This window comes from Lithobates pipiens, unplaced genomic scaffold (assembly GCF_037356315.1).
Source record: "Lithobates pipiens isolate NorthernLeopardFrog02 unplaced genomic scaffold, aLitPip1_a1.2 Scaffold_13, whole genome shotgun sequence".
NCBI classification, from domain to species: Eukaryota; Metazoa; Chordata; class Amphibia; order Anura; family Ranidae; genus Lithobates; species Lithobates pipiens.
This window is the reverse complement of record NW_027507718.1, coordinates 289,012,706-289,039,125: the sequence shown is the minus strand read 5'-3', so window position 1 is coordinate 289,039,125 and position 26,420 is coordinate 289,012,706. Positions and strand designations below refer to the sequence as shown.

Below are 26,420 nucleotides of genomic sequence, written 5' to 3'. Positions count from 1 at the left end.
GGGGACAGATGCAGCATTGGACCAATGCTGCATCCACCTAGGTAAGTATGATTAGGGGAAAAAAATTAAAATAAAAAGATTCCCATACTTCTCCTTTAAGACTGCTAGGGGGGTAGAAACGTGATCTTGATTCTTTAGCGATTGATTGTGCATTTTCATATGATCCACCAGAGGGATGGAAAATAGGGTTTCCATCAGACTGGATTTAGCGAAGCGGATCGGATGTCAGTGGACATGTCATGCTGGCATCCAATCCACTGCTCCATAGGGATGTATGGAGTGTTCGTTCAGGTCCACCTGAAAAAGCCGACAGGCGGATCCGAACAGTCCACACATGCGAAAGGGTCCTTATTATATAACTTGTCATTTGTATTTCGTAGATGTATTTGTAAATGTTCCTTATAGCATTCCTACTTCAAACAAGGCTGAGATGTAGAAATGTACAGTGCCTCCTTCCACGGTTTACATTTTTTTGTCTTAAAACAATTACTTTATAGAGATCCGTTTTAACTTTGACAAAAAAAAAAAAAAAAAAAAAAAAAAAAGGAGTCTATTTCTATCAATCTGTCGCAAGAAATAAATAAAATAATATCAACCGTGAAAGTAATGTTCGATGACAATAAATTGAAAATGTCCAAGGGGAAAAATGTTTCATAGGCAAATCAATGTCTACCTTTGGCTACTTATTTTTAAAAGGTGCAGCCTTTGAAGTTATTTTCCTGATCCTTGAATAGAATGCTCCACAAACAGAGCTCTCCTATTCATTCTGTATTGAACTGTATTGTAACTACACTGTCTCACTTAATATTGTAAAGCACTGCTCAAACTGTGAGCACTTTGCAAGTCCTGAATAAATAAAAATAGCCTTAAGCACCCCTCGACCCTGAAGGTTCCCAAACACCAAGGATCCCCAGGCTAAGAACCCCAAAACTCTAAGGGACTCGAAGCTAAGAACCCCTTAAAGGTCTCAAACCCTTACAGCCCTTAACCTTGGGGCTTACCGACCCCAAGAGCCACTAAACTAAGGACCCCCTGACCCTTAAACCCCTTCACACTGAGGTGCTTTGCAGGCGCTAAAGTGCTAAAAATAGCGCCTGCAAGGCGCCCTGAAAGAGCTGCTCAGTGCTCTCCAACGTGAAAGCCCTGAGGGCTTTCACACTGGAGCGGTGCGCTTGCAGGACGGTCAAAAAATTCCTGCAAGCCGCATCTTTGGAGCGCTGTATTTACGGCTGCTAAAGCGTCCCTTCCCATTGAAAACATTTTGGCAGAGCTCCAAACCCACCTGCAAAGCGTCGCTACAGTGTCGCTTTGGGGGCGGTTTTAACCCTTTTTTGGCCAGGGGTTAAAACTGCATCGCTAGCGGTTGATCAAAACGACGGTAAAGCGCCACTAAATATAGTGCTACTTTACCGCCAGCGCGCTGAGCGCCCCAGTGTGAAAGTAGCCTTAAGGAATTCTAAGCAAAAGAGCTGAACCTTTAAAAGTTTAAAATGACCATTAAGCCAATTGCCCCTCAACTCTTAAAAGGGTTGTAAAGGCAGTTTTTTTTAGCTTAATGCATCAAGCTAAAAAACCGCCCCAGCACCCCCCAATACTTACCTGAGCCCCATCTCTCTCTAGTGAAGTCCACGAGTCCCTCGGCCATCCGGGATTCTCCCTCCTGATTGGCTGAGACACAGCAGCGGCGCCATTGGCTCCCGCTGATGTAAATCAAATTCAGTTAGCCAATCGGGGGTTGGGGGTCGAACCACAGCTCTGTGTCTAAATAGACAAGGACAAGCCAGGGACCCCCTGACCGACTATTAAGGGCCCTTAAGCTTGGGTCGCCCCAACCTTTAGAATCCCCTAAGCCAATACCTGCCAGATCCTTAGAAGTATGGGAATAAAAAAAAATATATATATTAAAAAAAAAAAAAAAACATCCATACTTGCCTCTATGCTACAGCATTGTGCAGACTGCAAGTCTGCATAAACACATTCCTAATGTGACCAAATACAGCAATAATATAAGTAAGTTTATATTTTGTTAAAGCTGTTATTTTTAAGTGTATCTATGGTCAAAATCTAAAACTACAGAGATGCTAAAAGGGAGGAGTTTTAGGCGACAGTGTCAGCACAAGAAAAAACACATCATTACTGCTTGTACTTGCAAGGTACAATGGCATATGTGGTCCTTTAGAAACTGAAAGTACTTTATGTTGTCGATGGAATATGACTAGAGAACAAATCTTCGGATGGGGCAACTCTTTTGGGGACAACTCTAAAATAGCATTCTCCTTAGGGGAGATTTCCTCTCACTTCCTGCTGTGTTTATGGTATAAGAACACCTCTTTCACATAGGCAGCAGGCTACATCACACTTCTGAAAAGAAATTCATGGTAGATAACCCTTTAGAAGTGGACGAGAGATGGTCTGCGATACTGCCGCCTCCTGAATACCTAGTTCCGTTTTTTTGTTGTTTTGTTTTTTTATTCAAACCTAGATAGCATACATTGAAATGCCACCTCATTCGGCACATGGTTGTGGAACGTTCCTACTGACCTTAATAGTAGAGTGGGGCAAGTGGCCCAATTTAACATGCCAAGTTGAAATTACCACACTGCAAAGCATCCTGGCCACAGTAATGTGAGCAGAGTGGCTGCCATGTTGCTTCATTAGAAAGGATAAGGCACCAAAACTGAACCAGTGTGTGGTCCGTAGATGCGCCCATTAAATAAAGAGGAGCTTGCAAGTGGATTCTTCAAGGTGGTCAGTATTTATTGATCATAAAAGCAAGTTAACACCATCAATGCGTTTCGTGGCCCATTAGTGACAGTACAGTGGATAAAGAAAACATTTTCAATGTGGAGCGGAGAACACTGGAGAGGAGTGGAGCACACAGTCATCAAGTCACGTGATCAATGACGATACGCGTAGGATTGGCTTAGGAGGATACCGGAAGTGACGTCCGGGGTACGAACGAGGAGTTCGTTCATTTTTTTGCTGTAACTTTCGCTAATAATTGTGCTACTAAATGTGAGTACCCAGGACTATGTCCTTTTTATAATAAAGTCTGTCTAGCATTACTTCATTATTGGAGCCCCTTCTCTTTACTTGGTTGCGATTTATGGTCCATGGCTGAGTACCTAGAGGGGATTGCCTGGGGTGTCTGTACCAGCTGAGAACACACATTCTAACCATTGGAACGTATTGCTGTTTAACTGACAGCAGTGAGGTAAGGTACCCACTGCACTCAGTGTGTGAGCACCTATCTTGAGGATCTGGGAGATCACCGGTGGAATTATCCCGTTTTCATCCACGGAACTAGTCTATTATATAGCACAGTGTGGACCCACTTATTGCATGGCTTGATATGGATTGTCTTTTTTTCTATAAATAGAGACACTCTAAGAATTCCATTTTTTGGATTGTGCTTTTTTAATTTTATTTTTATCTTTATTATTTATTCATTTATTTTTTATTTTTTTTAATATTTGTTTTACTGAATGCACTTTATGGATTGAGACACATTTTGGATTTTAGACTTCTTGTATCTTCATTATCACCATTTGTGATTTCACTACCTATTTTAACTTGCACTTTACTAGGAATATTTGTACTACCTGGATTTGGAATATTTATACTGGTCACATTATAATGGTTTTTATAATGTTTAAATGGCATTGATATACTTTAAAATAGGTTGCACAATTTGAAATAATTGATTTGAAATAATCGCATAGAGTGTATTTTAGATCCTGTATGCGATTATTTATTCACTATTTGTTATCACTATCTAGGTATTTATTGAATTAATTTAGTTTTTTTGTGGAGCGCAACACCGCTTCTTTACCACTATCATAATCTGAGGGGAGGGTTTGCACCTCTGTCGGTGTTTTGCTGCAACCATATTAGCTCTCTTGTTTAGCCATTGTAGCGCGAGGATAACCAATAATTACTAGATTAAGGCTTACCTGTAGGTCCAAGAAATATCTCCTAAACCTACACGGTTTAGGAGATATTTGCCGAAAGACAGGCACCGCTGTCTACGGCGCATGCGCGAGTGGCGGTTCCCGTGCGCATGCGCGACGTCACTGCGGCTTCGCCGAATGACAGCGGTGGAGCAGCGAGACCCACCAAGATGGATGCGCCGGACTACAGGGGACAGCGGTGACTTCGCTGGCTCCTGTGTCAGGTAAGTGACACATAATGGACTACCATTCGATGCATAGTAGTCCATTATGTTTTACCTTTGCAGGGAATGAAAGAGAAAGTAAACCCATCAGGGTTTACTTCCTCTTTAAAGCTTGTAGGGGGAGAGTTTTCATTCTGCACTGACTGTCCCATCAGGATGCAGGATCCCTGACCCTCTATCTGGACAGTGCTGATTGACCCTGTGCTGATCACATGCACCCACCCAAGGAAGCAAAAACACCACTCTAGCAATACGCACCAAACTGAGCATGTGCAATCTGTCCCCTGGCTCTGTATTATCAGAAAATATATTGGGGACAGTAGAAGGGGAGGTTTTACATAATGCAGAGGATTAACCCCTTAGGTTCCGCAGCGAGTATAACAAGCATACTTTACTGCATATGCAGACTGATTTTACCGTTGTGGGTTTAGTAACACTTTAAGAAGTTTGTATGTAATATTTAGTGGTGATGGCTATATGGGTGCAATTTCACATCGAGCGGATTCTGCGATCGACCAGGAAACTGTGGGCAAGGGAGAGGAGAGCTGGCCAGATCACACAGAGAGGGGAGCTATGCTGTCATACAAAGTTTTGCCTCCTAGAAAGGCTCCTATGACAGCACACAAGTCCAATGCTGGGAAATTGAAGTAGTGTGACGTCTATCATAGAAGCCGGTCCAGGAGGTGGAACTTTGACAGCAGAGATCCCCTCTCGCTTCTCTGTGTGATTCGGTCGGCTCTCTTCCCCAAAATTTCCTGGCCAATCGCTGGGAGGAGAATCGACTATGTTGATGGGCACCAATAAGGCTGCACTGATAAAGTTGTTGTTGATATTGATTTTTGTAACTTAATTCTGCATAAAACATTTAACAGTGTTAGTTCATGAGATCATTTATGAGAGTGTCTAGGGGTGTGGCAACCGGGGTGACCAACTCTTAAGGCCTGGCTAGTATCTCAGCACTTGAAATTTTGAGCCCTGATTTACAGTACATCCATACACATGTATGGACATATGGTACACCATCAAAGAAATGCGTTGATGGCGTTTTAACCAGTTATCAATAAATTCCGACCTCCTTGAAGAACCCACTTGGAATTGCCTTTTTACTGAATGGGGTCCTCTCTGGTGACTATTAACAGGTTCCAATTTGGGACCTCATCCTTTCCACTAGAGATGGGCTTGGGTGTGTTTGTGATCCTAGTCCCACCCCACCAGGAAGCCGACAATGCACACCGCTAATCACAGGCAGGGAGACGTTGTATGGCCTGTGCAGCTGCTGACCGGGAAATGCCTCACTGCCTGTGATTAGTGGTGTGCAGTGTCAACTTCTTAGCAGGATCGGGTAGTTGGGTTGGGGCTAGAACACACCCAAGCCTATATTTACTTTCTACCTTTGTTCGCTTGATCTAATCGTGACCTACCATGAGAATTTCCAGAAAACTCAGACGGGCACTACGTGTGATCTGCAGCACTGCGTGGAGACAGTCATTCTCCACATGTGCTAAAATAGGTTGTTTGGCCCTGGGACAGGTATTCAGCAACCTTATGAATGTTAGTATATGCTTACTACACTTTTTGCAATACTTTTCCCCTATGTGCCACTGAATACTACCCTTAAAATGATCGCTTTCGTGGCCTTTTATTTGTATATTACTCATCCTCTCGCCCTAGACGGCCCCTCCCTGCCAGGAATCTTCTGGGACACAACTCGGATCCCAGAAGATCAACTGGTCAATAAAGGAGCACAGCGCAAGATGCGCCTGGCCATGAAGCTGTAACCGGTCACAGCCGGGTGCCCACCGTTACCATGATGGCACCAAGGAGAGGAGGGAGAGAGGAGGGAGAGAGGAGGGAGAGAGGAGGGAGAGAGGAGGGAGAGAGGAGCTAGCCTCTGGGCAGCCACATCGCTGGACTGTGGGGGCAGGGAAGTGTTGGTTTATTAAGTCAGCAGCTATACTTTTTGTAGCTGCTGCCTTTTAATAAACTAAAATACGGGTGGAACTACGCTTTAAACCAAAGTAAAGGGAATTCACACAAAGGGACACAAATGGCAGAAACCAACATTATTATAATATAGGATTTGTGCAGCACTGTACAATATAAAGGAATATAGTACAGTTACAGCGCAATTCAAGACACAAGGGTAAGGAGGTGCTGCTCTTGACAGCTTACAATCTAATAGGGTGGGATAATTGGAGCAAAAGACAATAACTGTGAGGAATGAGCTGATGGAAGAATTCAAAGTTCAGTTGTTAGGTGGATTGATAGGCTTCCTTGAAGAGATGGGTTTTCAAGGATCACCTAAAAGTGGACAGAATAGGAGATAGCTGGACAGATTGGGGTAGTGAGTTCCAGAGGATGGGAGAGGCCCTGGAGAAGTCCTGGAGGGGAGAATGGGAGAAGACAAGTGAGCTCAAGAACAGAGGAGGATTGGAGAGCACAAGTTGAGAGATAAAGTGACACAAGATTAGTGATGTAGTTTGGGGCGAGCTGTAAATTATACGGGCTTTATCCATTTCCTACTCCATCCAGGATAAGAACAAACAACCTGAGCTTGTCACACTAGTAGACAGTGAGTGTTTATGCCCAGGAAAAACGAGTGCAAATGACCTCCCCCCTAGTGGTCACAACGGTAGTACAGTTTATCTTGCCCCATTAGACGAGCCCATTCATGTATCCTATTAGTGCACACACTGTGCTGTGTAAATATAGCAGTAATGCCAATCCATACTGACTACAACAAAATGTCTACGACAGCACTAACAACCGCTACCCGGTCTAAGATGATATGTTTCGTTATCTCCGCTCACCTCGCGACCTCCCACACCTCTCTCTGCCTCAGCGGACAAGAGTCTATAGAGGAAAGCGCAGCGACGCGTCATCCAACATGCGACCCACAGCAGCTCAGGACCCCACTTCGCTACAGCGCCAGGGCTGCCCTTTCTATGCCTGCATTACTATGGTAACCTTACCATGCCAGAGACCAGAAGTCACTCTACTTACACGCCAACATTTTTTCCTTCTTCACTGTATATTGTGAATAAAAAACTCAACATATACTTTTTTTTAAAACCTAAGCCAACTGGCTCAATCCACACCATGGCTTGTGTCATTCTTTACCCGGCGCGGGAAAGTGACGTCTAACAAACGCGCGAAGTGTACGAAAAAGCTGCTAGGTGTGAGGAAAAGAGTTCCAGGTGACAGGAAGGTGCTGTACGTTCTGGGTCTACTCATTGTATACAGCGGGCACTGGTATGGTGATACCATGGGGGGAATGTTACAGCCTGACAGAGGGGAACATGAGAGGAGACATCTCCTGATATGACAGCAGTAGGGCAGAGAGCTATGTGCTCCAGTCTCCTGCAGAGCCATTCTCATGAGCGATACAATAGTATATATGGGAGCTTGTACAATAATATTGTTATGCTGATTGTCCAGTACACATACATAGGTAACATAGAGTACATGGCTAATAGATTTCTTACTGCATTCTATCCTGTTACTGGGGAGCTGCTGCTAAACATGTTCTATACACACAAATCTAAATATCATTGTACAAACAAGTGCCGCCTTCCACTAAGGCTCCATTCACAGATTTGTGACTTGGGACCGCAAAGTCGCATGACCAGTCGTACCCCATGATTTCCAATGAGTACCATTCATATCTATGCAACTTTAAAGTAGTCCCTGCATAGAGCTGCAGGATTGTGGCCAAAATGAGAATCACAATTAATTTTTTGCTTGGAATAAAGATCACAATTCTTGCGGCGTAATATTATCTTTTGCATTGTACAAAATAATTGGGCCAACTTTACTGTTTAGTATTCATTAATGTGTGTTTTTGTTTCCAAAACCATTGAGTTTGAAAGACAGCTGCGCAAATACAGTGTGACATAAAATATTGCAAAAAACGCAATTTTATTCTCTAGGGTAGTGATGGTGAACCTTGGCACCCCAGATGTTTTAGAACTACATTTCCCATGATGCTCATGCTCTCTGCAGTGTAGTGGTGCATCATGGGAAATGTAGTTCCAAAACATCTGGGGTGCCAAGGTTCACCATCACTGCTCTAGGGTCTCTGCTAAAAATCTCTCTCTCTCTCTCTGTATATCTATGATATTTGTTTATAGTGCAAGAAATAAAAACCGCAGAGGTGATCAAATACCAGCAAAATAAAGCTCTTTTTGTGTGGAGAAAAAAGTACATACCGTATTTATCGGCGTATAACACTCACCTTTTTCTCCCTAAAATCAGGGGGAAATCAAGGGGGGGGAATACCCTGATCCTCCACTATTTTTAACCCTTTCTGCCGCTGTCTGTGACTTCTGGGTATTTGCAGTCTATGGGACGCAGCATGCCATTATCAGCATTTTTTTTTTTTATATTTGTAAAACGCAGATAACCCTATTTTCAGTGGCCGAAATATTGGTGCATCCCTAGTATAGGCATCTTTTTTATTTTACAGGGTAGGGAGAATAGTCTGAGGTCTCTTTCACAGGTGGGCCTGACTGGGATGGTCTATTCATCCCTATGGACCGGCAAGTGTAAACTGCTTACCTCCGATCCGGTCCGCTTCAAAAGAAAGGCAGGGGATCCATCCTCCTCCATATAGGTAGATAGGATCGGAGGGCAGTTGGGTGAAAATGGACAGTGGAGTTTGTTTACAACCTGCCACCCATAGAGAAGAGTGGGCTCTGGCTGTACCCACTATGCAGAAACTGAGTGGACCCAATTATCTTCTGGCTCTACTCTGATCAGCAGGGGATCTGCTCACGCTACCAAGGTCTAACTGTGCTTAGATTTTTGGCACTTTGCAGATCCCCGCTGAGCTTTATCCAGTGTTTCGGCACTCAAAGAATCTCTTCCTTCATCAAAATCTTTGATTCTTTCATCTATTTTTTTTTTTTCCAAATATAGTTTTATTAATTTTATCGGTACATAGAACAAAGAAGAAAAAAAACAAACAGTCTGGTGACCATATCATATAGGTAACAGAGATTGGTGAAAACAGGTGCGCAGCACCGGTGGAAGACAAAATCCAGCTCAGATCGAATATCAATGGTTGCCCGAGGGCACGGTGAAATGCACAGACATATATTGAAAGTAGCCACTTTGATAACCATCCTCCATACATATATAGTTGACCACAACCATATATCACCACTGCGCAATGTAAATAACGTGAACTGGAATCACCAGAGAAAACAGAGAGTATGGATAGTCTGAAAATAAAAAAAGAGAAACAATAAGTAGAGACAGGGATTGGGGGAAGGAGGGGGGAAGAGGGCGAGGGAAGGGAGGAAGGGGTAACGGGTAGACAAATCTGTAGAGGCAGGTCGCAGGGTCTCTAGGCTTAATAGTAGAGCCCCCGGGTACCATACACTATTTAACATGTCAGGTGTCAAATAAGGGTCTCCCTGCATCTGAGTACTTGAATAGGTTCCAACGGGTCCATATCTGAAGATACGTCTCACGTTTATCCGCTGCTGTCAAAATCAAGTCCTCCATTTTATTGATTTCTTCAACCTTTCTCAGCCATAGTGCCACCGTAGGTGGGTTTTGCTGTTTCCACATGAGGGGAACGCAGGCCTTGGCCGCGTTCACCAAATGTCGTAGAATCGATTTTTTATAGGTCTTGAGCGACATGGTAGAGACATGTAGCAGGAAGAAGGCGGGATCATCAGGTATCACGAATTCCGTGAAGTCCTGAGATATAGTGCGTACCGAGTGCCAAAATGTTAGCAGTTTGGGGCAGGTCCAAAAAATATGGAGCAATGTCCCCTTATCCGTGCCACATCGCCAGCACCGATCTGAGGTCTCCGGGAACATGGCACGGAGTCTGCTGGGAGTCAAGTACCATCTCATCAAAACCTTATAATTCGTTTCTTGTGTCTTTGAACAAATGGAAGACTTGAGAGACAGGTGTATCATCCTGTGGACCTGCCCTGCGTCAAAAGTACGTTGGAGGTCCACGCCCCATTTCTCAATGCAAGTCAGTTCAGGTTGGACCGGGGGTGTATTAAGAAGGGTATATGCCCCAGATAGGATCCGGGGAAGTGGTTCCCTGCCCGAGCAGTAATCCTCAAATGTAGTAAGGGGTCTACAGTATTGATGTGGGTCATGTAAAGAGTGTAGGAAGTGATGCAGTTGTGCCGCCGGCCAGAAGGGCACACGGAAGGGACCTGCAGAATCTGTCAACTCTGTAATAGATGGCCATCTATTTCCTAGGACAAAATTAAATGCGGCTGTGATGTCGGACTCCCGTAGGGTCCGGAAGTGTATGGATGACATGCCCGGAGGGAATTTGGGGTTGCCTAGAATGGGCGTTAGGGGCGAGGTCGTGGACGTCTGCCGTACACTTAACACAGCCTGTCTGCTTTTTCTCAGTGAATTTCCTATTAAAGGGTGTGATTTTAAGGATTGTGGCAAGTCTTCCCAACACCATAGTGCTCTATTCAAGGGGACAGGGGATTGTTCCTGTTCGATCTGCGCCCACAGTTTTAGATTACCATGACGCTGCCAGTCAATGACTCTTCCCAAATGTACTGCTAGGTAATACCTCCTCACATCTGGGATCGCAAGCCCGCCGTAGTGCTTCGGTAACGTTAACTGTGACCGTGGTATACGGGTTTTCTTGCCGGCCCAGACAAAGCGCATGAACAGTGCCTGTACCCGCTGAAAAAATACCGTCGGTATATTGACCGGCAGCGCCTGGAATAAGTAGAGATATCTTTACAAGTTGCACCTCCCAAACCAGGAGTGCAAGTTCGTTTGCCATTTGCTCAACAAGATCTTAGTTTCCGCGAGTAGAGGGGGGAAATTTAATTCGTAGAGATGGGATAAATCAGGTGATAGTTTAGTGCCCAAATAGGTTAACGCTACTGATGTCCACCTAAAGCGGAAGTTCGTTCGGAGCATCTGTATCATGTTAGATGGGAGGGCTATTCCCATTGCTTCCGACTTCTGAAAATTAATCTTCATGTTAGATAGGCGGCCAAATATCTCGAATTGTTTAAGTAGATTAGGGAGAGAAACCGACGGATTTACCAGAGAAAAGAGGAGATCATCCGCATATGCGGAGATCTTATGTTGTGCCTTCCCGACCTGTATACCCTGGATGTCCTGGTTGAGTCTAATAGTCGCCAGAAAGGGCTCAAGGGAAAGTGCAAATAACAGGGGGGATAAGGGGCAGCCCTGTCTAGTGCCATTCCTAATGGGGAAGGGGTCGGAGAGCACTCCGTTCGCCTTCACCTGCGCAGTTGGGCTCGAGTATATGTGAGCTACTCTGTTGATCATCACTTCCCCTAGGCCTATGTGTCTGAGGACTGAGAACATAAATTCCCAATTTACGCGGTCGAACGCCTTTTCTGCGTCGGTGTTCAAGAAAACGCATGGTATGCCTCCGGAATTTACTACGTGTAGTAGGTTCAGGACCTTAGACGTGCTGTCCCTGGCTTCCCACGTGGGAACAAATCCCACCTGGTCCAGGTGGACCACATTCTGAATATGTCGAGATAAACGGGTAGCCAAGATCTTCGTATAGATTTTCAGGTCTGTATTCAGCAGTGATATCGGTCTGTAGCTACTACAGGCGGTCGGATCCTTTCCTTCTTTATGCAATACCGTAATATGGGCCTTAAGGGTCTCGTTAGCTAGAGGTGTCCCTGCGTCCAAGGCGTGGAATAATTTAAGTAAGCGGGGGCCTATGATTGGGAATAGTGTCTTGTAATACTGAAGAGTGAGCCCATCCGGACCTGGAGCTTTCCCAGGTTTCATGGCACTCAAGGCTGTCTGTATTTCCAAGAGGGTAATCGGGGTTTCTAACTCAGCACAATCGTCTGGGGAGAGCGACTTCATGCGAGAGTCATTAATGTAGGACGCCATGTCTGCCGGTGAGGTAGAGGGGTTTGGTAAATTATAAAGTCGCGCATAGAAATCCCTGAATTCCTGTGCGATCTGTATGGGTAGAGTCGCAGGTTGTCCACCATTACTGATCACCTTGGGGATGTAGGAGGAAAGTCTGTGTTCCCTAACTTGCTTCGCCAATAGCTTCCCACATTTGCTCCCCGACTCATAACTCACTCTGCGGCAAAATTGCAGAGCTGCTTTGGCTTTATACGCCAGCAGGTCCGTGACCTGTCGTCGTACTGTCGCCAAATCCATTTCTGAGGCACGAGAAGGGGCAAGCTTATGCGCGGACTCTAGAGACGCCAGTTTTTGTAGTAGGAGGGTGAGCTGTCGTTGTCTCTCCCTTTTGATCCGGGCTCCATGTTTGATCAGGATGCCTCTAATGACCGGCTTATGCGCCTCCCAGACAATTCCCTGGTCACAATCCCCCCCATCATTGGTTTGAAAGTATAGTTCCAGTTCCCGAAGCACATCTGCAAAGACTTCAGGAACCTGAAGTAGGCTTTCATTAAGTCGCCAGAACCGTTGCCTAGGCGTTGTGTGATCAGAAATAGTATAGCTCAGAAAAATGGGTGCGTGATCTGACCAAGTAATATTGCCAATTGACGTCTCTCGGACATTATGCAGTTGGCCATGTGGTATCAGAAAGAAGTCAATTCTGGAGTAGACCTTATGGGGGGTAGAGTAAAACGTATAGTCAGTTTCACCTGAGTGTTGGAGCCTCCAGACGTCGATCAACTGGGCCTTGTGGAAAGTTTTAGCTATGCGTTGCAAATGACCCTGGGGAATGGACGATCTGCCAGTCGAGGTATCACATGACGGGGTCGGGGGGATATTAAAGTCCCCCCCCAGAATCAGGTGACCCTGGGAGAAGCTCTGAAGTCTACCCAAAACTCGCTCCAAAAACCCTACCTGATTCTCATTAGGGGCATAGACAGTCGCTAACGTCAGCTGGATGTCACCCACATGGCCTTTGAGGGATACAAATCGTCCCGCGGGGTCTAGGAGGGAATCCTGCGTTTGCCAGGGGATTGCGTTAGAGATTAGGATGGAAGTCCCTCTGGATTTCGCCGTCGGGTTGGTGGAATGAACAGCTATGGGGAAATGTTTGTTCCGTAAGTAGGGTAGCTTGTCGCTTCTGAAGTGGGTCTCCTGGATGAAAGCAATATCCGCAGAGGCTTTTTTAAGGTCATGCAGTAGCATCCGCCGTTTCTCGGGTGTATTAAGCCCCTTGGCGTTCAAAGAGAACACCCTTAGATTGTCTAGTGTCATGTTCCGTTTATTCAGGAGGAGGGGGGGGGGGGGGGTAAAGGGGGTAGGGTGGGGACGGGCGGGTTAGGGTATTGAGAGTAGGTGAAACAATAAGACAGTAGATAGTAGAAATAGGAGAGATAAGAGAGAAGCAGAAGAAGAAGAGATTAGAGAAAAACAAATAAATCAAACAAATAGAAAGCGTTTAAAGCAAACCACAATACTAATGCACGGTCAAAAGACCGTGATCCGTGTAATTACACGGTATACGCATATAGTACGCCGGAGGGGTGAAACACCCCCCAGACGAATATGCAGGCCTAAGTGGGGGAGATGGAAGGACACTGCCCGATAGGCGAGCTCCCGGCCACCCCCCCCCCCCCCCAACCGCTCAAAACAACATATAACTGTCAATAAGCGAAGCATTGAACCACATAGAAAACATAACTTGTAAGGTTAACACCGGCTAGGAATACATAATCTATACATCCCCACATTGGAGCCACCTATAGTATCCCTCCCCTCACCCACTACCTTCTGGTGGCGTAAAGCCTCATCCACACCGAGCTCCAGGTGGGGAGCCCCAGCACCACATAGTATGTCTCTATGAATCGCACTCCACCTCCACCCCTCTGACCCCCAGTCTGTGAGAGAGAGGTAAATGGGCCAGAGTCCAAAGATCCATACGGGGCAGCCACAGCACACCTGTCGGCTAGAGAAATGTAGAGTATAGGTGCTGTTCCGGGAGGGCATGGGACCCAGTAACCAAACAACCCCAGAATCCCCTGGGATGGTACCCCCTGGCCCTACCGGGAGGCAGGATAAAGGCATTCAGGACTCCCAGTTCCAGCTCAGCATTGTGCGATAATGTCTGATTGGCGTCCCCTCACTCAGTTCCAGAAAAACTCGTCTCCGACACCCCAGCAGAAACGCCCAGCCTCAGGGGATGTCAACACCACCCCCCAGAGCCCTCAAAGTGTAAGTCCCCAGGGGTAAAATATACTGCATTCACCAGGTGGGACAGGGACAGTAACGTCTCTTCGGGACACAGAATGGGTGGGGGCCAGGTGAAGTTCAAAATCCGGGCAACAAGGTGAGGCAAGTGGGGTCAATGGCAAAAACACATTAAGGGATGTACTCACACTCCAGGGCATTAGATCTCTCTGGGCGCCTCCTCCAAGGGTGCTCCGCCAAGGCGACGGCTCCCCCTGCGTCTGGGTAGGGATCTCTCCCTACGCATCGGTTGATGGTCTGGGCGTGCCGTGTAGCGGGGCAGGAACTCCAACCAATTGGGGAGGGCGATTGGCTCCACTCCAAGGAATTCAAACAATGCCGGGAGCGATGCCGGTCTCCTGAGGGTGAAGTAACCTTGATCTCTGCAGAAAGTCACTGAGAGAGGGTAACCCCATCTGTAGGTAACGTCGCCGGGCCAGGTCCAGCAGGGGTTTGAGCATTGCTCTACGTCGCAGCGTTGCCCGGGAGAGGTCCGGGAGAATTTTAACATTAGCGCCATCAAATTCCATGTCACCCGACTCCCATGCCTTGCGGATAACCAGATCTTTGTGTGTGTAGTGATGAAATCTACAGATTACGTCTCTGGGCCTCTCCGGGTCTGTTGATCTAGGGCCCAGGGCCCTATGGATGCGGTCCAGGGTCACCCGTTCAGGTAGCTCACCTCCTGCAACATGGCGGAAGATGGCCAGTGCCGTGTCCGCCAGGTCCTCTGCGCCCGTGGCCTCCGGGAGACCCCGGATTCGGACGTTGTTCCTCCGGCTGCGGTCCTCCATTTCTTCTTGTTGCAGCTGTTGGTCCGTAATCGCCTCCATGTGCTGCACAAGGCGCTCCTCCAGGGATCCCACCCGTAAGTCTAATGCTGCGGTGGAAGACTCTCCCGCAGACACCTTAACTGTCAGCTCCTGTACTTCTGCTCTAATCACAGAGATCTCCTTCTTGTGAGCTGCTTCCACAGTGCCTATAAGAGCTACTATGTCTGCTCTCGTGGGCAGCGCCTGCAGGAGGGACCTGAGCTCCGGGTCAGGCAGGTAGGAATGCGTGAGCTGGTGCGAGGGACAGCTGGGTTCAGCTTGCAGCTCTGGAGGGGTGTCCTCTAAGAGATCCGACATCCCAGCTCCCGTCGGTAGCCACGGGGAAGCGCTCAGGGACTCCTCACCCATCACACGTGCGGCCGCCATCTTGGATTCCGGGGTGAGCTGGTGAGAGCGGCGGAACAATCGCTCAATATCGCCCGTTGCGGGGGTCTGAGAGGCTGATTCTGACGCCCGGAGCTTCCGCAGTGCCTTCTTTCGTCTGGCGGTGTGCATGCTTCGTCGCTGAAAAAGCGGAGCGGTCGGGGATAGCGGGAGACGGCCGGGCGCTCAAGGCAAGCACGTCTCTATCCCAGCATGTCCAGGCCACGCCCCCTCTTTCATCTATTTTTAAGTCTGGTACTCTTTTCTTCATTTCTATAGTTTAAAACATCTAAGGCCTTGTACACACGGTCGGACGTTCTGACAACAAAGTCCCTCAGATTTTTTCAGACGGATTTTGTCCGAAACTGGTGTTGCATACACACGGTCAGACAAAGTTGTCGGAAAATCTGATAGTTCGGAATGTGATGAGGTTTATTCATTACGACGGGACTACGTTTAGGCTAGTAGCCAATAGCTTTGGTCTCATAATTTGATCTGAGCATGCGTGGCACTTTTTCCGATTGGAATTCTATACAAACGATCTGACAAAGTCCGATCGGATCATGTTGTCGGAAATTTTTATATCCAGCTCTCAAACTTTGTTGGTCAGACATTCAGACGGAAAAAGTCAGATGGAGCCCACACACGGTCGGATTATCGGACAACACAGTCCTATCTGACATTTTCCGTCGGAATGTCTGACTGTGTGTACATGGGCTTAGTGTGTCCCCTAAGGCCCCATACACACTATCAGTTTTTTTGCTGAGTTTTTCCTTCAGATTTACCAAAACCATATAATGAGGTCAAACCTTAGGAGTTTCAATTTGTATGCAATCAGACAGGCCCTTGCACTACATGGTTTTGGTAAATCTGAAGGAAAAACTCAGCAGAAAAACTGATCGTGTGTATGGGGCATTAGAGATTTTCTTTCTTCAGAGGTACACTTGCTATGAATCAGGAGAGGAGGTAAATAGAACTTTATTTATTTTTGCTGACAGTTGTCAGAGGTAAAACTTTGGGTGGTTTATTACAGTGGTAGTCATGTGTTTAAAAAACTCAGAACTACGGATGGAGGCATCTCTGAACAGAGCGCGAATTGGGGATGTTCTTTTTCTTTCTTCTATATGTATGTAATTAGTGCTTTTGGATGATATGTTGTATGTGTATGGGATGCCAAGGATGGGTCCTGGGTGGTAGCTATGTGTCCCTATTGTTTGGGTTGTGGTCCTTTTTAATGGGCATGACAAAATAAATGGTTTCTCAGGCATTCTGTCCCATGCAGGGTAAGGGCTTCCGGGGTGAACCGTTTAACGAAGAAAAGAAAAAAAAAAGTTAGTTTTTACAAAGACAAGGGTGGTCAATGATCCAAACCTTATCACAATGTATATGTTACATGTGCAGATGTGTATCCTTGTGTGGTTAATTTTTATGAAGTCTTATTAGTGAAGCACAGCTTTTGTTTCTAAAAACATAAAATACATAAATTGTATTAATACCATTGCAACAAAGTGGCTGCAATAATCTTGCAGAACCAATCCTTGTTCGATGTGGCAGGCCCCCCAACGCTTCCATCTTCATCCGGTCTTAATTCTGGATCCCATGCCTTCAGCCATTTTGATTGGCCGCGCCATGATGATGTCACGGGAGTCACATCTCCGCAGCACAGATCTGGGGCCGTAAATGTTCACTAAGCTGCACACGTGCGGCTCAGTGTACATGACAGGCAGGAGGTACCATTTATGACAGAAGTGATTGCTAGGGTCTCTTCTATCATAAATACCTTGCCTCTTGCCAGCAGTTTTTAAAAAACTTTGAAAAATGTAGTAGTTTACTCCCACTTTAAGTGGGGATATGATCACAATATACAGATATTAATAGTGAGCATAGTATCAGGGAAATAATTAATTTGAAAATTACATGTGGTCACACAATAAGGGGGCCAGTTCACACCACATGCAGCCCAGGTTTTTTTTTTATTTTTTTGCATCAAAAATGCGTCAATAATAGGTTATATGGTTTTCAATGCACACCAGTGCAGTCAGTTCTAGTATGTTCCAGTTCCAGAAAAAGAAAGTAGGACATGCATTTTTTTCTGCACTGGACCATACTTTAACACGGTTAATCGTAACATTCTGTCTGTCTCTCTCAGGAGTGATTGCCCGGCAGACATCGTGGCCGCTGGGCATACACATTGGCTCCGTCGTTGCGCCGTAGGCATGCACATGCCCCCTTAGTGGTCTTAAAGCAGCCAACGTATAGCTACGGCGATTTGCCCAGGAGAGCCAACATGCTGTAGTATAACTGCGGCGCCTGGTCCTCTAGTGGTTAAAGTGAATGAGACTGTCCAACAGCCGGTCAGAGGAGGAGCCGCTGCAGAACAGAGATGACAGTTGCTTTTTAAAAGTTATGATTTAAATCAAGTTGATTTAAATCAAATCCACCATGATCCAAAACTAAAAACTCTTTCACACTGGGGCCCTTTTCCAATTTTTTTGTGCTAAAAATAGCACCTGAAAAGTGCCTCTCATGTGTCCCCAGTGTGAAAGCCCGAGTGCTTTCAAACTGGGGCAGTGCACTTGTAGGATGGGAAAAAAAGTCCTGCAAGCAGCATCTTTTGGGGTGGACTGAGGACTGGGGTGTGGCTCTGCACTTGATACATGAATCATGGAAATGCTGGATTAAAATCGTGTGGGGGGTTGATCGAGATTGTGATCTTTTTAATGATTAATCGTGCGGCTAGTAATAGTAAATCTATTGTTTAAAAAAAAAAAAAAAATTATTTTTATTTTTTTACAAAACTATTCTTCAGCTGTAGCAGTTAGATGGTTGATACATTTACCACTAACAGGGGTGCTTACAATGATCAGGTTTTTATTTATTGATGTAAAAAAAACTGTTACTTCACCTGATTTTTAAGTATTTATTAGCTGGAGTTAGGCTTCAATTTTTTAAAATCTGCTAGTCCATCTAACACTCCCCTTCCCTGTTCTCTTTTAACCAGAGAAGGCACTCTGATACGCGTTGGGAGGAGAAAGATGCACTGAAGTCACTGCGTACAACACAGGTTGCTGATCGGGTTTGTCTGTTGCATAGCACTTTGTACATTCAAATAAATGTGAGTCATTTAAACCATTTTTAATATAATAATTCCTTGCTGATTTACACTATTGGAGTGTTTTGTTTTATCTTTTCCCACATACAGTGGTGTGAAAGTGTTTGCCCCCTTCCTCATTTCCTGTTCCTTTGCATGTTTGTCACACTTAAGTGTTTCGGAACATCAAACCAATTTAAACAATAGTCAAGGACAACACAAGTAAACACAAAATGCAATTTGTAAATGAAGGTGTTTATTATTAAAGGTGAAAAAAAATCCAAACCATCATGGCCCTGTGTGAAAAAGTGATTGCCCCCTAAACCTAATAACTGGTTGGGCCACCCTTAGCAGCAACAACTGCAACCAAGCGTTTGCGATAACATGCAATGAGGCTTTTACAGCGTCCTGGAGGAATTTTGGCCCACTCATCTTTGCAGAATTGTCCTAATTCAGTTACATTAGAGGGTTTTCGAGCATGAACGGCCTTTTTAAGGTCATACCACAACATCTCAATAGGATTCAGGTCAGGACTTTGGCTAGGCCACTCCAAAGTCTTCATTTTGTTTTTCTTCAGCCATTCGGTGGTGGACTTGCTGGTGTGTTTAGGATCATTGTCCTGCTGCAGAACCCAAGTTCGTTTCAGCTTGAGTACACGAACAGATGGTTGGACATTCTCCTTCAGGATCTCTTGGTAGACAGCAGAATTCATAGTTCCTTTTATCACGGCAAGTCTTCCAGGTCCTGAAGCAGCAAAACAGCCCCAGACCATCACACTACCACCACCATATTTTACTGTTGGTATAATGTTCTTTTTATGAAATGCAGTGTTCCTTCTACGCCAGATATACTTGGACACACACCTTCCAAAGAGTTCCACTTTTGTCTCATCGGTCCACAGAATGTTGTCCCAAAAGTCTTGGGGATCATCAAGATGTGTTGTGGAGAAATTGAGAAGAGCTTTGATGTTCTTTTTGCTCAGCAGTGGTTTTCTCCTTGGAACTCTGCCATGCAGGCCATTTTTGCCCAGTCTTTTCCTGATGGTGGAGGCATGAACGCTGACCTTAACTGAGGCAAGTGAGGCCTGCAGTTCCTTGGACGTTGTTGTGGGGTCTTTTGTGACCTCTTGGATGAGTCGTCGCTGCGCTCTTGGGGTAATTTTGGGCGGCCGGCCACTCCTGGGAAGGTTCACCACTGTTCCATGTCTTCGCCATTTGTGGATAATGGCTCTCACTGTGGTTCGCTGGATTCCCAAATCTTTGGAAATGGCTTTATAACCCTTTCCAGACTGATAGATCTCAATTATTTTCTTTCTCAATTGTTCCTGAATTTCTTTGGGTCTCGGCATGATGTGTAGCTTTTAAGGATCTTCTGGTGGACCTTACTGTGTCAAGCAGCTCCTATTTAAGTGATGCCTTGATTGTGAACAGGTGTGGCAATAATCAGGCCTGGGTGTGGCTAGAGAAATTGAACTCAGGTGTGGACAACCACAGTTATAGTATGTTTTAACAAGGGGGGCAATCACTTTTTCACACAGGGCCATGATGGTTTGGATTTTTTTTCACCTTTAATAATAAACACCTTCATTTACAAATTGCATTTTGTGTTTACTTGTGTTGTCCTTGACTATTGTTTAAATTGGTTTGATGTTCCGAAACTCTTAAGTGTGACAAACATGCAAAGGAACAGGAAATGAGGAAGGGGGTAAACACTTTTTCACACCACTGTACATGCTGACCCTACGAGGTGGATATATTTACAAGGCTGGGGAGTTTTTGGTAGATTAACCATCTGTATTTTATGGAGTATGTGCTGTTTATCACGATGCAAACATTGGGGGGTCATGCATCTCTATTAAGCGCACATTTGCTTCCTTGGGGCATTGTGGACTCACTGGAAGTCACAGGTGATATGATGGACTTTCGCACGTTGTGTTAAGGATTTTTTTTTTGATGTGCACAATGTTTTTCCCTGTGTGTGACTTTTTTGTAGTGCAGGTAATCACATCATAAATTATTTACAATTAGGTTAATTAGCATATTCTTAATTAATAATTTAGCACAACATGTATTTTACTGGCCATGGATGGATCGGAATTCGGCTGTTCAGCAGCGACTGTTTGAATTTTGATCCGTCTATGGTTGTTCCCGTTCCAGAGAAGTCAATCTAATGATCAACTTCTTTTAAACTGGCTTGCTGGAAAAAAAAATTCTTCGGTCAGCGCTGCAGCACTGATGAGTGTATTCTGGCAGGGGAGAAGTCCCCGCTTTCAGAATACAACACAGCAGGGAGGATTCCTCTATCTGCCTCAGTTGTGTGGATGGAGGAATCTGTTCAGTTATTTTCGATCAGACCTGACCTGATTAGGCTGATCAAAAAAACTGATTACTGTATGACCAGCCTTACTGGCCAGATCATCAGGTGAAAATAGAGGGAGACAAGTCTAAAAAGAAAAAACGAATGCAGCCACCACATCTAATGATTTATAACCCATATACAATATCAACTTGACTTGGTTATGAGGAAAGGTTATAAACACTGAACTTATTCTCTCTGGAGAAGAGACACTTGATATGATTTCAATGTACAAATACCGTACTGGTGACCCCACAATAGGGATAAAACTTTTCTGCGAAAGGGAGTTTAAAAAGACACGCGGCCATTCACTAAAATTAGAAGAAAAGAGGTTTAACCTTAAACTGCGTAGAGGGTTTTTTACTGTAAGGGCGCTAAGGATGTAGAATTCCCTTCCACAAGCAGTGGTCTCAGCGGGGGGGCATTGATAGTTTCAAAAAACTATTAGATAAGCACCTGAACAACCACAACATACAGGGATTTACAATGTAATACTGACATAAAAGGACACACATAGGTTGGACTTGATGGACTCGTGTCTTTTTTCTTTCAAAGATTTTTATTGATTTTACAGAGAACGTAAATAATAAAACCGATACATTGTTACAGGTGATGGATAGATGGTACATAGCCGAAAGTCAAATAAAAGGTTACTTAACCTCCCTGGCGGTATGATTCGTTCTGGTTTTAGGTGCTGAAAGCGGTACAATTATTTTGCATGGAAATTTGGCGTTTTATATGTAGTCCTGTAATTCTTAGGAATAACTCTCTTAAATCTGTTCAAACCAGAGTCTAGCAGACATCCCGGGTATGATAAAGTTTATAATATAATAAATAATAATAAAAATTATTCAATAATGTAATCAAATCCTAAAACGCTGAAAAAGGGACACTTTCTGGTTGCTATGGACAATCTCCAAATTCCAGCCATAAAAAACAGTATTTATAATATAAAAGTGCATGCAGGGCACTGCCCAGACCACTAGGGACAAAGGGAGTGTGTATTTTTTTATACAGTACTGTAATCTGTAAGATTACAGTAGTGTGTGTGTTTTGTGTACTTTAACTTTTTTGAATTTGGCGCAGATCTCTGCTCCCGTGCGCCATACTGTTGCAGGGAACGGAGCTCGGCGGCATTCGGGCACTGTGAATAGAGATGACAACTCGATCACACAGCGCGGAGGACATCGCTGGATCCAGGGGACAAGATAAGTAACTTCTCAGTTTCCTCCCTGTATCCAGCGATGCGATCCCGAGTCTGGCTCGGGGTTACCGCTCGTGGAACTAAAATCCCAACCCGAGCCAGACTCGGGATCACCGCTAGGGAGGTTAAAGGACAACAGAATACCAAGATTCTAATACTCTGGACTAACTCCTCTAGATCCGTCCGCACACCTCATTCATGGAATTCGCTATGTCAGTCACCTACCGGGCCTCACCTGCACCCCAACTGGGAACATACTGTGCAGGGTGAGAGCCTCTCAGTGACCTGCCCCCCATCTGGGTGGAGGTCATCAAATTCGGTGTAGGAGACGGAATCTACAGGGAGTACAATCTACTTTCCAACTCCTCAGCCCTCCTAGGAAGACTGGTGACGTAGAGGGGATCAGGGAGAGATCCTTGAGGACAAGGGAACAAGGGTAAACCTCGAATGAAAGAAAGGGGAAGGGGGACAGGTGAGGGTGAAGGGGGGGGAGCATTTCAACGGACGAGCGGCATCCAGACCCGTATCTTGCCATGGGGACTAAGGCAGCCCTTCTGGGATAAGGGATATGCCCATGTACTGAGCCCAGGGCTCCCAGGTAGCTTCAAATTGGGTTGTGGAATCTAGTAGGATACCAGTAAGCTTCTCTTGTAACATTATCCACAATATTTTCTTTATGGCCACTTTAAGGGAGACCTTGGGGAGTTTCCAAGCCTTGGCAATTGTCATCCTAGCTCCCAGGAAAATAAAGTGAATCAGTTTACCTATGTGTTTTGGAGCCTTGGGGAGATTAGCATTAAGAAGGGCGATAGCAGGGCTTCTTGAAAGAGGGAGGTGTGTGATTTTCCGTATTAGGGAAAAATCTTTTTCCAAAAAGACCTTATTCTGGGGCATTCCCACCAGATGTGAGCCATGGAGCCTACCAATTGGCAACCTCGGAAGCATCTGGGATCAGCAGCGGGATACATTATGGAGAGTCTCGCAGGGGTCAGGTACCACCTGGTAAGGACCTTGAGGTTGGCCTCTATCAGTGAAAGATTTCTGAAAGATTTCTGATGCCTCCACCGACATGCTAATTGCTAAGTCGTTCTCCCAAGCTATCATACTTGTGGTCTTGGTCGGGTGGTGGGCAAGTGCCTGATATACAACTGAGACCACCCCTCTCTGCTCTGTTGCTTGCCCACACCACAACTCGTACGATGTGAAGCCGGGAGGAGCCGGCTTTTGCGTCCAAATTTTGAGTAGGAAATGGCGGATCTGATAGAATCTGAAACGTTCTGCGGGCGGCATCTCAAGCTGGCTCACACAATATCCCAAGGTGATTGGGCCCTTCGCGTTGAAGAAGTGCCCAATTCGATATAGACCCTTGTCAAGCCACCATCTAAAAGCTTTGATATCCTGGCCCGGGGGGGGAAGTCTGGATTGTTAAACATTCTTGTCTTTTTTCAACCTCGCCTACTATGTAACCTGAGGAAGATTTACTCCCCTTCATGACCAGGCAGGGTGGATTTAATTTAAATTGAGTTGATTTAAATAACTAGTAAAATAGCTTGATTTAAATCAACTCAATTTAAATCATCATTTTTAAAGATCAACTGTCATCTCTGTCCTGCAGCGACTCCTCCTCTGACCCGCTGTTGATTCAGACAGTCCCATTCACTTTAATGGGACGGCTGGTGATGCGGCAGTGACACAACAAGGTGAGGGATGTGGCGGCAGCAGGTGAGTGGATACCCGCTAACAGGCAATGACATGATGGATCTGAAATGACAGGTGCTCTTTAAATGTAAGGACTCATTCTTACTGGTAGTTAGAATCTTTAATATTTGTAAACAAAATGAAGTTTCCTATTTAGAATAATAAGCTGTCAGGTTAGTAAAACAGCAATATCAGAACTGATTCAATCATACAGTGTACATAGATTTGCAAAACAATGGGATAAAGGAATATTCCTGAACTTTGTTTTATCTCATGGTTACTGTGAAATTGTGTGAATGCATCAATGCAGTGCATTCTATCTTAGCTTGCATAGCTTGGATTCATTGAATGAGTTTACCAAAAATGTAAATATTACAGAATATATAGTCCCCCCTTCAGAACGCAATAGCACAGCAAGGAAGATCACTGTACTAATTTTGGATTGTTAGTACAGCGGCTCCTCCTGAGCTTTCAGCTGTTTTCATTCAGCCCTGCAGGGTTGAATGAAAAAAAAAAAAAGAGTATTGTGTACCAGGCTTAACTTGCATAAAGTTGTCAGTGTAAAGCTGTTCTGCCAAACCCACGCAGTGTGAGTAATACAGTCTTGACCCATCTGTTCCCTATAAATTGCTGCTCCCATAGGGGTTGATTTACTAAAACTGCAGAGTGCAAAATCTGGTGCAATTATGCATAGAAACCAATCAGCTTCCAGGTTCAAGAGATGCAGCTGTGCACAGCCCTGGATCTATTCTCCCCTCTCTTCCCCTTCACACGGGGGGCAGAGGAATAGAAAACGTTTTTAACCTTAATGCAAAGGAATGCATTAAGGTATAAAAAGGTTCTTAGCTTTAATATCACTTTAAGGAACTGGGCCAAAGGCTAGATAGCATTGAATTAGAAATGGACAAAACAGGTCCACAGAGTTATTGAAAACTCCATTCAAGTTTATACTCTCAGTTAAAAAAATTAAAAAATCTAAGCTTTTGAAAACTTCCCTAGGAGTTACAATTTTTGCATTAGAGGTTTACCTGAAACTTCAAAAACATAATGCCTGCGTCATAAAACCTAATAAAAAGTGCATTACCGAAAAGTGATGAACTCCATCTTGGAATGGATAGGATTCACAGGGCATTTGCTGCACCTAAACTTGACTCCCCAGAGATATTATTGTTAAACCACACTTATACCAGACTAAAGAGGCAGTACCATGCTATGCTATAGATGACCCTGACCTGGAACTCTTGGGCTATAAAAATCCAAATTTTCTGTGTTAACAGTTCAGAAAATTAAAATTTAAATGTGTCACCGCAAGATTGTGTTTTGGATACAGATAAATATAAGTGTGCCAATGTCCCATAAAAATAATCTGCAGTGTGCAGATACACTTTAAAATGTAAACTTGGTGCTTGGTTCCACTTGTGCATGTAGTGCTCCACATGGATTTGCACTCACCGAATGGACATGACCAACTATCGTTAGTATGGTCAAATGCGCTTTTGGGGCATGACCCCTTTTAAATCTAGTAGCTCCTGAGTTAGCTCAGCTTGATGTTGGAGGTCCGGTAATATTACTCATAGGGAAATAATAACCATCATCATCATCATTACTGGTATTAAATGTTTGTGAAATTCTATATTATAATGCTTAATTCAATAATCTATAAGGTAATCTTTTTCTTTTATACTGTAAGCATACTACAGGTTTATAATATGGAAATGTCTGCATTGTTGATTCACTTTGCCATGTTTTGAATATCAGATTAGTCCAATTTTATATTTAAATTTTTTTTAATTACATTTTTTTCCCAAGTTTTCAAAAGTGAAATATCTGTTATATCACTATTGTATGGTATGGTATTTTCATATTTACTCATTTTCTGTTCTTCAGTTTAGATGTCCCGTATAATAAATAAATGGTTCCTTAGGTGGTGACATGGCTGCCCAAGAATTCACAGTAAGTTTATTTGTTTTTACTTGGCAGTTTAACCCTTAATTGCCAGCCATACATGAATCAAATCTCAGCCTTTTCAGCAGGGACTGGCCAAGATTCGACCTATCTTTGGGCAGGCTGGTTGTACTGAAGTTAATATATTGATCAGCTTCAGTGCAACCATCCTGTTGGCTATAGTTGCCAGCAGTGATCATTATGTTTTTCCACAAGGATTTTCACCGACAGAACACAATAGCGCTGTGGGAAGGATTCTCCCATCAGCACTGACTGTTGATGGTGGAATCGAGCAATTCTTTCCTTCCACCTGTGAAATTGCATAATCTATGGTCTGCATTATATCTGCATTTACAAAGAGCTACACTAGGTAGTTTTAACACTCTAAGGCAACTGTTACACTAAGGCGCTTTACAGGAGCTATAGCACTAAAAATAGCACCTGTAAAGCGCCTCTCCTCTCACTCCAGTGTGAAAGCCTGAGTGCTTTCACACTGGAGTGGTGCGCTGGCAGGATGATTTAAAAGTCCTGCAAGCAGCATCTTTGAGGTACTGTAGGAGCGATGTATACAGCCCAGCTCCTCAGTGTGAAAGTGCCCTAAAGGAA

At 44.7% G+C, this 26,420-nt stretch overlaps 2 protein-coding genes across 4 annotated transcripts in view; one reads left to right on the top strand and one right to left on the bottom strand.

Annotated features, from left to right (window-relative positions):
* LARP7 (La ribonucleoprotein 7, transcriptional regulator) overlaps window positions 1–7,081 on the bottom strand; it is a 69,401-nt gene extending 62,320 nt beyond the window's left edge. Inside the window, exon 1 of the mRNA XM_077476751.1 lies at window positions 6,985–7,081. The gene's annotated coding sequence lies outside the window, so the exon portion shown is untranslated. The remainder of the gene's footprint in view (window positions 1–6,984) is intronic.
* A 150-nt stretch (window positions 7,082–7,231) lies between these two features.
* ZGRF1 (zinc finger GRF-type containing 1) overlaps window positions 7,232–26,420 on the top strand; it is a 213,515-nt gene continuing 194,326 nt past the window's right edge. For 2 of the 3 annotated variants that reach the window (XM_077476750.1, XM_077476747.1), the window contains exons 1-3: window positions 7,232–7,382; window positions 18,524–18,637; window positions 25,758–25,823. In XM_077476750.1, the coding sequence (XP_077332876.1) occupies window positions 25,803–25,823 (21 nt within the window). In that variant the 5' untranslated portion in view covers window positions 7,232–7,382; window positions 18,524–18,637; window positions 25,758–25,802. Of the gene's footprint in view, window positions 7,427–18,523; window positions 18,638–25,757; window positions 25,824–26,420 lie in introns of all 3 variants that reach the window. The other variant, XM_077476748.1, reaches the window with a different exon arrangement.